At 36.8% G+C, this 15,940-nt stretch overlaps 1 protein-coding gene across 2 annotated transcripts in view; it reads left to right on the top strand.

The window, feature by feature from the left end:
• Positions 1–15,940, top strand: part of ptprn2 (protein tyrosine phosphatase receptor type N2) — a 202,334-nt gene that overhangs the window by 53,628 nt on the left and 132,766 nt on the right. For both annotated transcript variants that reach the window (XM_052561647.1, XM_052561648.1), the window contains one exon: positions 7,723–7,836. In XM_052561647.1, the coding sequence (XP_052417607.1) occupies positions 7,723–7,836 (114 nt within the window). The remainder of the gene's footprint in view (positions 1–7,722; positions 7,837–15,940) is intronic.

Raw genomic sequence — 15,940 nt, forward strand, 5'->3', positions numbered from 1 at the left:
CAAACATCTGCTTTTCTGTTTAAAGTCTGCTTTTTGTTCTGTCTTTGTCTTTGGGCTAAATCAGGCAAAAATATCCTGTAGTGTGAGCCATGCTTCATGTCTTTCAGTATATGAATAGAAAACAAACTATGAGAAAAACTAATTAAAACAATAACTATATGTGTAAATTTTGAGAAACATTCATTTACCAACTTTTGCATTATCTTATTTATTATTTTTATTAACTGACAACCACAAACAATAAAAACTATTGAATAATTTGCGCTCTCCGAACATTTTGGTCTTGTCTGCAGCTTGTCAATGTTGCGAGTGCGGGCAATCCTAATACTTAGAGCTAAACTGGAGAGTCTTCTTTCTTGTAACATTGTGCACCGGATAAATGTCTTGATCACTGTCAATTTCGAGAAAGAATGATTAATTGCACGAAAAAATATCTGGTGACAAGTCAACAATGAATCACTAAAACATTTGCCATTGAAACCAAGAAGAGCAGCAGCGGACCAGGGCACAAAAAAATCTAAATATAAATCATAAATATATATAAAGTTTACAATATTCTTTTCTTGTCTTGTCTTGTCTTGTCTTTATTATCATTATTGTTATTTTGCCAAGGCTTTACAGTGATGTCTTGCTTGTATCATCTTTGGTATCTGACTAAATTACGAATAACATATGGGAAAACAATGCATTGATCGCACTGGCGCCTCATGCGCACACAAAAATTTTTGCTCCCTTGATATCGCAGCCTGTTCATTATCAAAACAAAACAATATACATACAATGAAACATATAAAAATTACAGTGCTCAATTAAAATAGTCCGTTGTTGCGTTCAGTGTGACCAGAGCATCACTGTGCACTTACAGCCTTTATGGAGGATGATGATTTATGTAGATAATTTAAATCTGGCCAAAATCTAAGATGATGCTGGCTATGACTAAGTGTAATTTAGGCTAAGACTCTCTTTGTATTTTTTGACGCTATGACAAGATGACACAATTTTTTTCTACTCAGAGCGGTTTCAAAACAGTAATAATACAGAGAAATGCATGAACAGAAACCGGTAAAATCCGTCCTTCGGGTGAGACGTTAAACCGAGGTCCTGACTCTCTGTGGTCATTAAAAATCCCAGGATTTCTTTCGAAAAGAGTAGAGGTGTGACCTCGGCATCCTGGCTCAATTTGCCCATTGGCCTCTGACCATCATGGCCTCCTAACAATCCCCATATCTGCTGATTGGCTTCATCACTCTGTCTCCTCTCCACCAGTAAGCTGGTGTGTGATGGGCGTTCTGGCGCAATATGGCTGCCGTCGCATCATCCAGGTGGATGCTGCACACTGGTGGTGGATGAGGAGATACCCCCTGTCTATGTAAAGCGCTTTGAGTGCCTAGAAAAGCGCTATATAAATGTAAGGAATTATTATTATTATTATTATTAAAATACAAATTCTGCTCAGAATGAAAGTGTCGGTTACGTACATAACCATCGTTCCCTGATGGAGGGAACGGAGACGTTATGTCGAACAACATACAATATGGGGTCTCACTTGGGAGGCCAATCATCTCTGAGTTTAAAAGAAAACGCCAATGAAAATTGGCTAGTGGATTTAACATACCTGAGCCAGTCCCCATGCCCACGGGTATAAATAGGCGATTGGTGCATCCACTCATACAGGTTTTATGCTAAGGAGTCGAGAACGTGTCCCGGCAACAGGGAATGGTTCAAGGTTGTGGCATGGGGACATAACGTCTCCGTTCCCTCCATCTGTCGGTCACTGCGAGTTATGTCGACATATGGGGTCCTATGGAAAACGGCACAACCTGAACACCATCACAACCCTGTGGCGCTGCAATTGTTGACAAGCCGTGGCGTGCCACAAAAGCTACGCTTAAGGTCATAACCTTCCCAAAGCCCCAGCGCAAATTCACTGACCTTGGTACCGAAGGGGCCAAAGGGTGAGTACATCGCTGCTGGAGAAGGCCTTTCTGCTGTTCCGCCCACAAAAAGTTATTGGAAGGGATTTCAACTTTCGGTGAAAGATTGCTTTAAATCTTCCCTATTTGTTCTTTCAGCTTGGCAAAACGATGAGGAAGTGAGCCTTAGGAAAAGGTCACTACGGAGACCACATCCTATCCGTAGGGAGATGACATGTGGAGATACTGATATGGACTGACCCAGGGGGCAGTGCTACATATGGAATGGGTCTCTGAGGCAGGTCCTACCTTAGAGTAGGGATGGCAGCTGCCAGAAGAGACTGACAGAGCGGGTATGTCAAGGGAAGACACGGGTTTACCAAGAGAGAAACCTTACCATGGAAGAATACACATATGGCATTATCCGTAAGGTATCCATAGAGGAAGGAAACGAGCAGCTCCGAAATTATTTTCTCGTTTGACTAAATTGTGTGAACGATAGGCCTATAACTAAATCTTCTCAGAATATATATATATATATATATATATATATATATATATATATATATATATATATATATATATATATATATATATATATATATATATATATATATGTATGATAATTTGTTCATTGATTTATATATTATCATCATGCACACAATTTACTTAAAGGTACAATTTGTAAGATATTTGCAGTAAAATATCCAAAATCCACTAGGCTAGTGTTATATATTTTGTCCAGCTGATTACTAACAATATCTCTTTTGTTTTCAACTACTTGTAAATCATGAGAAAATTCCCATACTATACAGTGACACGGGGAAGTGCAGTCGCCTGTCAATGACGTTAGTTTCCCTTTGTTACAGCCTTTACTGACGTAGAAACCACATGACAACAGTGTCGTGGAAAAATGCGGAAGAAGTGTCTAGCGTCCTGTTCAATCCATGAATTATCTTTCAGTCTGATTGATGGCCATCAGCGGTTGAGTAGAAGACAACAAGTCCCATCATTCCACACTCCTTCTTAGCGTAATCTAACCACGCGATTGTTATTGTGAATAATATTTCAATATTATATTGAATGTTTTAATTTTAATAGCAAATCCCCTTTATTTACCAAAAAATTAAATGTTTAAATTTCATTAATTAAAAGACAAATTAATTGTTTATTAATTATTTAGGTGAAATTGCTTACTGTTTTAAATAATTATATTAAGTGTAGAAACACTTTAAACACAATTGTAAATAAGAATAAATAATGCCATTGGTTTTATTTTTATTGATAAAAAGTGTTTATTTGTTTTAATTAGCAAATTTTTGCGTTTTGCTTTGGTACCGAAATTGGTACAGAGAACCGTGGATTTTCATTGGCATCGGTACCAAATACTGAAATTTTGGTACCATAACAACATTACTGGGTAACAATTACACTGCTGTATTGGCTTAACTTTCAGTGAGATCTGCAAATGAACTAATTGCCTCAATGCAACAAGGCCTCAACATATCAAGATAATCTACTGAATTTGTGGTTCTTAATGCTGCAAAAATGGACTCCTCTTCTGTGGCACTGGCTGGCCTTTATCTTCATTAGTATCACTCTGGGGTTCACTCTGCGCCGTGGAATCGATTTTCTGCAGCGATCCGTATGGTCTGCCTGAGACTCATTAAAGTAATAGTTTTAACGTCTTTGAACAGCTCACTGGGTATCTGAATAATTTTGAAGCTCTCTGTTGTTCATTGCGGCTGTTGTCTCGCATACGACCACAGCCTCTTGTTCTGTCATTATCTGCCCATCTCATGACTTAGACAACAAGGTGTCGACTGGCCAGCAGACTGGGAAAAAAATTCAGGAAAAAGAGCAACATCGTGTTTCACTTGTTTCATCGATTAACATAATTGCCTCAGCATTGTCAATGGGAGACGTGCTTCACTGCCTCATTCCCAAGAGCTCCGTTTGCATCCTCATAACCTGCTCTCTTATTGAAACAGCCACTGAGGAGGAAATCGTGAGTTATTGTTATTTGTTAATCTTTGGCTATATTACAGCAATTCGTTTCAGGTCCTCATCATCTCTGACGGCAGCTCAGTTAAATGTGGGTTTAATGTGATGGGTTAGGAATCATAACCTGAGAGGAGGACAGGAGACATTTCAGTTGTTTTATAGTTTGCATTAAAGAGTTAAGCAGATCCAGTGACCTCAACTGACTGGACATGGAGAGATAAGGTCAACCACAATTTGTGCTGTAATATTGTCTTGTCGCTTCCTAGAAGAAGTGCTTTATATCTGTTTACTCATGAGGAAACATAAGAAATGAGAAAAGAAAACCACTTAGCAAGTCTGGTGTCCACAATTTGCTTTTAATGCCAGTTCCTAAAAAAAGAGAACATCTTAAATATGAGACACAAGTTTAACATCTCATTTTTCTCCCTTCTGTCTAAGCTAAATGCACTGGCAGACTAGATTTATTTTATTATTATTTTTTTAGTACTTTACTGTACAGAAGTGTCACATAGTATAATATAAGTTTTCTAGTTACTCTGTATTTGCATTTTTTTTCTACTGTTTGTTTCAGTTCAGCAGTTTCAGCAAAGGATTTGAAATGTGGTCTTCTTTCTCATTACTATCCTAATGCTCTCAGTATGTGCAGAAGTGTCATTTTCTTAAAATAGTCCTCTGTTTTATTTGGCTGTGCATATTGATTTCATATTCATCAGTCAAAGCCAAAATCTACTGGCTTCTTGTCTTAGTAAGAATTATGTTTTCCTGAAATATTTTTAAAATGTAATTGATTTTGAACGTCGTAGTCATTCTCTTCGATGGAGCTATAGTATGAGAACATGAAACAACAAATCAATTAAAATAAAAAATCATCTAGAATTTGAGAAACCCTCCAATTTAGACAGTATCTGCTACTACAATACACCATGAATATATTTAACACATTCATTTCCCACAGGAAGGCTGTTCTGTGATCTCAGAAAAGGAGGGTATCAGTCACACTTTTTGCTTGTTAAGTCTCCTCCTTGTGGTATATCACAAGAATTACAGCACATTAAGGTGATGGAACTATGAGTGAGACAAATAGACATTTTCATAAATATTAGATCAGTATAATCAGAGTGTTGACCAATAATTGTGAAATATTTTTAATGTTTATTGGTTTGGTTATGGCATAATTCTAACCATCTGATTATTACTAGTATACGATTTATTTTGAAATATTTAATCCGGTCGCTTTCTTTGTTTTTAAAAATGCTTTTTTTTTTCTTTTTTTTTATATAACTGATTTGCCTGTAATGTTAGAGTATCACATGCCTGAAACCATTTGTCAGCTTACATAGAGAAGGTTTCACTGTGACAGAGGCAGTTTGAGAGATCCAGACCTTCTCTAAATAGGTCAAATGTTGTGAAATGTCAATCTATATATTCTCCGTTTTCACTTCACTTCTGATCTATCGGAGGAAATAATAGCCACAATACCGATCATGGAGCAGTGTAGGATTTACTTGATGACGGACCCACCAAAGCTCTCAGAGCTTTTATGAAGCTTATCGTAGCTAGTATTAAGAGCGTTTTGCAAATGAGTGACAAAGTGCAGAGTTCTAGAGGCAAATCATGTACCACCAAGTAGGAAGCAAATGTATCATGTTTGATAACTCAGACTGCCTGACAGATTTGATATTACCACTTACTCTATTTCCCCGTGGCTCTTTTTTATGGTTGTACAGTGTAGAGCTTGAGGAATCGTGGGATAGAAGAAAGCGCAGCCGAGTCTATATTTGAGCGCGATGACTGTAATTAGAGTGTGATTATTCCCAGAGACGTCTGAAAAAGAAAAAAAAAAGGCAGCCGACAGTGAGGGAGGTTGCTATGGAAACCGACACGGAGGCAGTGAAAAGGGTCTGTTTGCCGGTGGTTATGTCATGTGTCTGCTGTGCATGTAAAAAAGTTTGGACATTGCAGGTTTCAAGTCAAAAGGAGGCAGAGTAAGATGTTAAGTGTGTGTATGCTGTTTTTGTTGTCTCATTTTCAGTTCGTATTCTCTTAATTGACCCTTTGTAAAGACCCCACCCCCCCCCCACCCCCTTAGTTACTGTTGCTGTATCTGACAAGCCTTGGAGCTCTCATGCCACACATTATGTTCTCACGCCGTGAAAAATACATCGCAAAGCAAAGAGGAAACTGACAACTTGCCAACAGACAAGACAGCAAGTTACTTCTGGTGTGAAGTCTAAGCTTTCAAATTTTGTCCTTTATTTTTTAAAGAACCTCAAACAATAAATAACATTTTGTGGATCTTTATTGTGTCATATCACTGTAGCGCCTCAGCTCAAGCGGCACGTGAACCGATCGTCTTTTCATATTTACTGAACATGAATAAAATAAATATTCACATATGTTGTTCATAGGGGCATATTGCAGTAGCCCTACAGTTACAGCATAAAATACCATTTACCCCATTACTATTAACATTTAACATTTACCTGTTGTATCTCACAATTCTGACTTTATTTCTTGCAAACGCATGTTTATATCTTCTAGTTCAGACTTTATTACTCAATTTAATTTAACAATAATGAGTTTGTAAATTGTGTGAGGAAAAAGCCAGAAGTCGGTGATATAAACTCATGATTTTTTACTACTAGTTAGGCCCCGCCCACAAAACAACATCATCACTGTTTGCAAACACCCAATTGGTCAATACACACATTTTTTTAAAGTTTAAAAGTCCCTGAAATGAATGTACTCTCCTGTCTGGTTTGTTTGTTGGACAAAATGGCGGATTTGGCATTATGATTGGTCAGATCACCTTTCAATCAAACTCCCTGCGAAGGGTCAGTTGCTTCCTCTCGTTGCATTGAATTGTTTTTTATTGCACTTATTCTCTCTCATTCTCCCCTACTGTGTTCAAACATGCTCATGTTCACATATTAGAATACCATTCTGCCAATTCTGCTTGTTTCCCTACATATATTAAGTGAGCCAGTTTGGAGCTTACAATGAAATAATTATTTATGATGAAACAATAAGGCTAATTATATTGACCGTTTATGCCTTATCATACGACATTAGTCTGACAGATCCCATCACGTCGTGGTGCAGATGAAAACTGTTCTTGCACGGTGGAGGAACACTTGTGGTCATTAGTATTCCTCGTGAGGGCCGTTGCTATACCCTGCATCCTCCCTGTTCGCCCAGATAGCCATTGAATTATGAAGCCAATCTGAGCCATGGTTTGGGTTGCCTAGCAACAGACTATTGAGTGGCACTGGGTCCCTGGTGATGGGGAGATAAACAAGGGGCCAGATAATGTGTGTGTGTCTCTGTATAGGTGTGTTTCCTGATGGCCTGTGTGCTTATCTTAAAAGTGTCAAAAAGAAAGAAAGAACGAAAATACCCCAAACCCCTTTGGCTATTATGACCCCAAGCAGAAACTTCAGTCTCACAAAATAAACTGATGGCCAGTAGACACAAACAATTGTGCTTTTTCCTTCAAGCCTAACATGGGTGGGCAGGTTTTCTGTTATAACGGTCACTAACATGATCTAGATAGTATTTTAAAAATCATATGGTTTGTCGCTAATTTAAAGAGCAGAAAGTGGTTTACCTGATACAAATTATTGTTTGCCTCAGTAAATCATATGTTGTGATCCTGATGGAATGATTGTCATGTTTGATTATTTGATATTTGCACAACATGAACTTCCCTAAACTTATTCATTTTAAGTATTTTATGAGGTTGGTTTGTGTGAATGCCAGGACACAGGATTTGGTTGTAAAAGTTGTCTGTGTATTTATTTTGCAGATGGGGTGTTTGGTCGATGTCAGAGATATTCCGGATCACTTCCCCACACTTACGACGTGTCTGCAGCAGCTGTGCAGCGTTTGAGGAGCGTTCTTCAGAAGCTGGCCCATCGAGGTATTGCATCTCTGTGTGTGCACAGCACTCTTGTGCGCTTGTTTATCATGTTAACGTATAACATTTCATTGTTTTCTTCTTTCCACAGTATACAATACGTTTTACTGTGGAAATTATTGTTTATTCACAAGTCCATTGTCTGTTTTTCTAATTACACATCTCTTTGTTTACCAACTTCCCTGACTGTTAATTATTCACTTCTTATCAGCTGTCAGTTGCTTTAGCTTTCAGTCTGTTACCTTCTTCAGATCTGACATTAGCCTGCTGACTTGTCATCTCACTTTAACTGCTTATTAACTGATACTTATTTACCTGTTACTGGAACTCTTTTGCCCTTTTACCCACTAGCAAAGCCATGAAGTACATGGAAACATACTGTATGTCATACTTATCATACTTATCTTCTCAATACTCACATTACTATTCAAAAGTTTGGGGTCAGTAAGATTTTATAATTTTTTTCTTAAAGAAATGAATTAATTTATAAGAAAGATTGCATTAAATTAACTTAAAGTGACAGTATAGACTTTTACATTTTTACAAAAGATAAATGCTTTTCTGAACTTTCTATTCATTAAAGACTCTAGAAGAAAAATGTACATGTTTTTCCAAATATATATATATATATATATATATATATATATATATATATTAAGCAGCATGGTTGTTTTACTAATGATAATAATACAAAAAAAAATGTTGAACAGCAAATCAGCATATATGAATGATTTCTGAAGGATCATGTGACACTGAAATGACTGCTCAGCTTTGCTATAACAAGAGTAAGTTAAATTTTAAAATATATAAAAATAAAAAATATATATATTTGAATTTTTTATATTTCACAGTCATACTGCTTTTGCTATTTTGATCAAATCTTTAGTGTTGATTAGCGAAGAGACTTCTTTCTAAAATCTTAACTCCAAACTTTTGAATGAAAAGTAAAATATTTATTGTTTCACAATTGTTTTGTGGCACCTACATCTCTGTGGTAGGATGTACCTTTCTATTCTCAAGTTTTGTTGTATTTCTGCATCTATGATACTAACTTCATTGGCCGAATCACTATGATGTGTTACTTAGACGTAAGATAGCAGTGTTAGGTAAATGAATTCACTGGCTATTTTAGCTATATTGACCTTGATTGCTGTGCACCTTGTTGACATGATTTAATGCTGGCCAAACATTTGTGAAACCTAAGATCAATAAGTAACAGATTAAAAAACATTATCAAAACTTCACTAAAAGCAGTTTCTGGTTTTGTCAATGTACGTAGCTAGTAAGTTTTATCCTTGGCAGAACCGTGTCACAATCAGTTCCAGAGCTCGTCATCTCAAGTCAAAGCTGACACACAGCCAAACGTGCACTCATCCTTTGTGGCACGATGTTGCTGTCTGTCACATGGACAGATGAAAGAGAGCGGGATGAAAGGATGAGACTGAGCACTCATCCACTGCTCAGGGGCTTGGAATTGGACTTCTGAGGGCTTTCATGACAGAAAGGTTTCTCAATGATACACTGCGTTAGCAGGGCTGGACTGAATGTACTATCACTGATAGAGGAGAACTTCTGCAGAGATGTGAGTCTTAATCTGTTCAAGCTGAACATATTGTTTGAACATGTCTGATCTGTAGATCTGACTTAAGATACTTGCACTTGTACAACAAACTCTGGATGCTCTCTGTGTTAGACGTCTGTTCAGTGTGATGCAGTTTTGCTACAATGAGGTTTCATCAAAAACTTAAAGCCACTTTATATGAGAAGCTAATTAGTAACATTTAAGTGATTTTGATACACATTGTTCACACGGTTTAAATGATTATAAACTATTTCCTTTAAGCTTTTTCAAACTGTACATGTAACATACAAATTATACCAACCCTATAATATATATTTTTTCAGTTAATCATCTGTATTATGATTTCAAAGCATCAAGATTTAATTCAGGGGGTAAAAACATTGGTTTTATCCAATGAGTCACATTCATTTAGCTGTTATAATGCAATTTACTAACCATTTGAGAGGAAATAGATCTGGTGTAATATGACTGAAAAAAAAAAATTACCATTATGACAAAGGGAGGCGAAATAAGACCCCTATAACTGTATTAAAGTCTAAAGAAGGGACATTTTTCACCAACCCTGATGTCATTACAAACCTGTTTGAATTTCTTTCTTCTGCACAACAGAAAAGTAGATATTTTGAAGGACACTTGGGGTCTAAAATGACATTTGATGCCAATGAATTTCATTGTATGAACATAAAACATGTCTCCTCATATCTTTTTTTATAGTAAGTCAGCCATGTTTGGAATCACATGAAGGTGGGTAAATGATAGAATTTTTCTGTTTGTCATGATGTTATTTAGTGGGATGTAAATAAGAACTGCTCGGTTCCCTCTGCTTTTTCAGGGCAGTGTATATTCAAAGCATGTTTTCTGACACCAATCAGAACACAGGGCTTATTGTTGTCAGTTTCCAGTATAGCCATTTGGGGGCAGCATGCTCCATCCTGTCTGTCTCGGTGAAGGATCTGAGCCTTTAATAGGCTGCAGAGGCTTGCTCCTAGCTTGATCTTTTCAAACAGCCATAAATGAGAGTTGAAAAGCGTGGAAGGCACGCAACCGTCTTTGGGTAAATTACCAACATGGTAATGAATATTAGAGAGCCAGAGAGATGGCCGACTTACTCCAATTACCCAAGCCAAATAAAGAGAGAGGGATCAGGAGGATGAGAGGCTGTTTTCAGCTTCCTCTTTCTCTCTCTCTTTTTTTCTTTTTGGATGCAGATGGTGTCTGAAACCTCGGCTTTTGATTGACGTACTGTGTTGCAGTGTTTTTATTTTAATTTCAGAGCACTTTTGCAAGGGAGATCTCAGACGTCTTTAGATGTTCCCCTGTGTGCATTTGTGTGTGTTCGAGCGGCTGTGTGTCGTGCGCATGTGTTTTGTTTGTGTGCTTCCGTCCATGAATTTGTGCCCAATTCAGCAGACAGATGACAAACGTGTGAACCATTAAATGTTTCCAGTCATCTTATCTTGTTTTTTTGTCCGTTTGCCCTGGGTTTGTGTGTGCCTGTGTGACATTTTTATGCACGCACCCTTTGTTTGTGCATGTTTGAGATCTGATCACATCTGCCTTGCGACCATCACATTCACACACTCTTTTTAATTCTTACAGACCCCTTCAGCAGACCAACATCCCTCCACATTCCTCTTCACAGCAGAGAGTGAAATCGGCAGATATTTGTAGAGAACATCAATGCCATCGACTCAGAATTCTCTTTATCACGTATTTAGAGTAGCTGTAGAAATCACGCAATTTGTGAAGCACACCCTGCACAATGTCATTAGATCGATGCCATTGACCGGACGGCCAGAATGCTCTCTCTTTGTTATACAGGTCTATCATGCAAACTGACAGCCCTCCCTTGCTGTGAGCTGCCCCATATTTCTTGGCATTGTCTTTAGATGTTCTTCAGATTTCCCTGCTCCCTGGATTTGAACATTACAGCCCGCTCATAAAGCATCATGCCATCCCTTTGATCTTCAACTGTGGTCAGTGTGTCTAGAGATAATGGGAAGCTACAGATGTCTCCTGGAGTAGAAGGCTATTAATGAATAGAGAGGGACAGATAGGAGGTGATAGACAGACAGTTTGGTAAGGAGCTGCTGGAAGGGAGAGTGAGAAAGAGGGGGAATTAAGACGCACTTAATGGCTTGTCTCTAAAGTGAGGTCACACATAATGGACAGCTGAAATACCTCAGAACTGATTCTCTGAAATAATTTAAAGTTATTTGTTCTCTGCTGGAAGTCTAAGTCACGTAATGCATACTTTTTCTCATGCTGTTTGCAAGGGTTGAAAGCCAGTGATTTTTTACTGTCAGTCATCTTTCAATTAAATTTGATTTAATTAATTGTATAAATCACAGTTATTGGCTTAATTGCCAAAAAAAGCACACAGATCAGTAAACACTACTATACTTCGTTTTAGGGGTTAGTATTGTATAATTGTACAATTGTATAATGTATAATTTTTTTATACATTTTGTTTTTAAAATAAATTAATACTTTTATTTCGCAGGAGCACATTAACCTAATAAAAAATGATAGTAGATACATGTATAATGGCACTAACAATGTCTGTTTCAACTAAATGTTGTTCCTTTGAACTTCCTATTCCACAAAATATTAAGCAGCACAACAAATTATGTTTATTGCGACATTGAAAACTGTAGTAATGGCTGCAAAATAAATAAATAAATAAATAAATAAAATCTGATTTTCCTTTACAGGAATTTAAATATATAGAAATAAAAGTAATGTAAATGGTAATAATATTTCACAATATTACTGTTTTACTGTTTTTTGATGAAATAATAAATGCAACCGTGATGAGAATAAGAGAAAATCATGTCAAATCCAGACTTTTGAACAATAGTGTTATTTAAAAGTATTATATTTTCAAGGAAGACAAAATTATGCTTTTGAAGTCAATATATTGCTTAATTTGAGGTGTATTACCGGCCTATAATGATCCATAACAATCCATTTTGTAGTCTTTCTGAAGTATGTGCTGTATGTATTTATTTATTTCAAAGAATATCTTGTGTTTCATCTGCACCATTTTAAATTGCAAAAATGAAGACAGATATCTTTGGCTATTTAGTCTTATGCCGCATTCCAGGCAACCTGTAACCTGTGTCTTTCCAACCTTCTAGCTGTGAAAGTGCACTGGAACGGCAGTCAAACTCATGACTTCCATCCCAAGAACTCTTATACTGTAGATCGATGTATTACCAGTTCTGAGCTCTGATGTCACATAACCCATGAAACAACAATGGCAGCCTCTACGGATGCAGTGTTTCGCAAGTGGTACACAGTGAGAAATAGACTTTAGGACAAATATAACATTGCAATTTAATTAATAATAAAATAATAATAATATAATAATACACACACAATTATGTATTACAATGTTATGTGTCTGAAATGATAAGAATGTCATGAAAGTATGTCCCTCAAATAAGAAAGGAGTAAGCACCTTTGGCGATAGAAATGATTGTAAATGACTATAAGCCCCGTACGGTCCACCACGCTGGTTTGTTTACATCTAACTACCATAATTCCTTGCGCTCAGGCAGTTTGGCTTGACTTGTCTGGAACGCTACAAAGTTATGAGTCGTGGTTTGAAGTCATGACTTATGGGCTCAAAAACTGCCTGGAACGCAGCATAAGTATCATATTATGCCATTTTTAAGATGCAGTGCCAATGTAATAGATATTTGAAGAACGTGTCTCAAAGTTCCTGTGTTCTGTTCCACACTAAATAATATTTTACATATTCTAAATTACAGAGACTCCATCTCCAAATATCTTTTTTTCCCTTATATATTCTGCTCTGACATGACATTAGGTACATTATTAGTAACTGTTTATTTTTCAAAATAGTTGCAAATGTACAAATTAGTTAGATATATTAGATTTATATAGTGTTTATTAGATGTATATAGAGATTATGCAGGTTCTGGTGTGGGGAACAGGTAACACAACACAAGGCTTATGAATAGACACTGGTGCCATGAGACATTTATAGATGTGTAACAAGGCCCTCCAGGCTTCCCAATGACCTCTGGCCTTACCATCATCCAGGTAGGAACTCTATGTTCAGATAGAAGCTCAGTGAAGCAAAGTGATTCACCTTGACATGTGCGTTAGAGCTACTTACTCTCATGGTCCACAAAAGATGAGACACGGGGAACAAGAATGAAAAGGACAGAAAGCAGGCGAGCAAGGGACACAAAGGCCACAATAGCAATTTTTGACGGATACCTCTTAAAACCATCCATGACACCTGTGTAGATATTTGGTGCAGGTGAGATGTTTGAAAACTCCCGGGAATATCTTTGCTTTAAAACTTTCAAAATCTTTCCACAGTAATGTGCAGAATACAATAGTGCCATAATAACTAGATGGCCATTTTGTTTTCAGCTTATTCAATGCTATGGTGGGCTGTAGGCTGATAATAAATAGTTATGTGGAGCTCAGATTTGAAATTTTTTCACATACAAACGTATTTAATCTTGAACTTAAAGTGAAAGACATGGCAAGACAAATAATGGACTGGCAAAATTCTGTGCAACTATTGTAGCTAGCAGTAGGACAAAAACATTGGTATAAAACTTGCAAGTGGAATAACAAATAACAGGAAAACACAAATAAACAGGAAAACACAAATGCTTAACAATACAGTACAATTCAACAGCAATAAAAAGGCAACAAATTAGATTTCAGCAGCCACAATGCATGCTGGGAAAATGCTATACTCTGCCAAACAATCTTAGGAGTGCTACAAATGTATTTATATGTGTTGTTTATTTGATAGTGTGGGAGAGGCTCTATATCTGACAGATCAGGCTGTGAAAAACACATTTGATTGGTACCTGTTAGCCTGTGTGTAAGCCTTCCAACATGCTAAATAATGAGTCCTACATTTTACTTATATTTCTTCTTTGCACACTTAAAGTTAACTGTTAGAAATAACAGTATAGCTGGTAAAACCTGCATTACAAAACAGGGACTATTACATTATAATCCCAAAATTGTTGGCAATAATTGCTATCAGTGCTTTAACAGAGCAGAAGTGCACGTGATTTTTTTTTTGCATATTTAAAATACATTTGAGTTAACAAACCTGAGAAATATGATTCACGTTTTGTTATCTGCATTCAGTTTAGGGGGAATTATTTTTATTTTGATTTTTTTCTCTTCAAAAGTCCTTTTCAGTACAGTAAATGTCAACAGTTTCTACAGAGCTCTCTGTGGTTCTCTTTGGCATAGAGGGCTTATGAATACCATATTATTTCTCCATCTTCCTGCATTTGTTACTCTGCAGCAAAGTTCACATCATTTTGCTTGGGCTTAATTCAAGACCGCCAGACAGTATTAATCTGCCCAGAAGCCTTTTCTTGAGGAATTCCTAAATGCTGTTCTAAACAGATGCTTGATTAACACACATTGCAGCAGTGTTTTCTGTTTTTGCCATCTTCTGGTCAACGGTGATGGCTTTATATATATATGTGTGTGTGTGTGTGTGTGTGTGTGTGTGTGTGTGTGTGCTATATTGCTACAGCATAATATTTTGGCAGTGCCACCTTTTAATGCCTTTAAAATGAGATACTTTTAATGCTGAATTAATTTTTTGCTAGATAACAGTATTGCAAATATATCAGTTTGCTCTCAAAATGACAACTGAAAAAAAAAGGATTTGTGCCTCTAATGGTTAAAATAATGGGATACAAGGGTGTACCGTATTTGTGGAATGTGCCACCTGAGTTATATTAATTAGATCATGAAGATACTATGGAAATCCCATATAATCCCGGAAAAGCCCACCTGCCCCACTGCCTAATTTATGCTATTATACTATCACAATAAATTAGGCAATTCATGATGAAGAGAATTAAATCGATGTTTGTCAGCTCTACTAATTGGAAGATGGTTCCACATTAACTTGTGCACCCATTTGTGCATTGACCCACACAACCAAAAGCCAGTCAAAACAAAGAATAGAAGGCAAGTCTGTTGCTGAACAAGGGATTTAAATATTTAAAGATCATGGTGTTCTCAAAAAAAAAAAAAAGAAAAAGCAATAGATGCATGGAAGATACCCCCACCATCACCCCACACATGTTTTGATAGCAGGGACATCAATGACAAGTCTGCTAATTAGTAATAGCACATTATATCAGGCTCCATCCAAAACCCTAATGAGATGGACCTGTGCTGAGGCAAAAGGGTGTAGCACTCGTGGGTGACAGGAAGGTATAACAACATTGTAAGTGTGTGTGTTTCCAGGAGGGTAAATGTTGGCGTAACACATAAATGCTCAGCTGTCCTTGTGCTTGCAATTTCTCTTTTGCTGTTCTCTTAACTGAATTTTTAGCCAATTTCTTCTTTTAGTTATTTTTGGTTTTGGATGAAAATAACAATTAAGTTTAGTCAGTCACGTTCATTAATTAATGTTTGGCGACTAATTTTAGTGAATAAAAATAACATTTTAGTCAAAAATGTGCAAAATTAAACCAAATACTAAAACATGATAAA

This window comes from Carassius gibelio, chromosome B7, assembly GCF_023724105.1.
Source record: "Carassius gibelio isolate Cgi1373 ecotype wild population from Czech Republic chromosome B7, carGib1.2-hapl.c, whole genome shotgun sequence".
NCBI lineage: Eukaryota > Metazoa > Chordata > Actinopteri > Cypriniformes > Cyprinidae > Carassius > Carassius gibelio.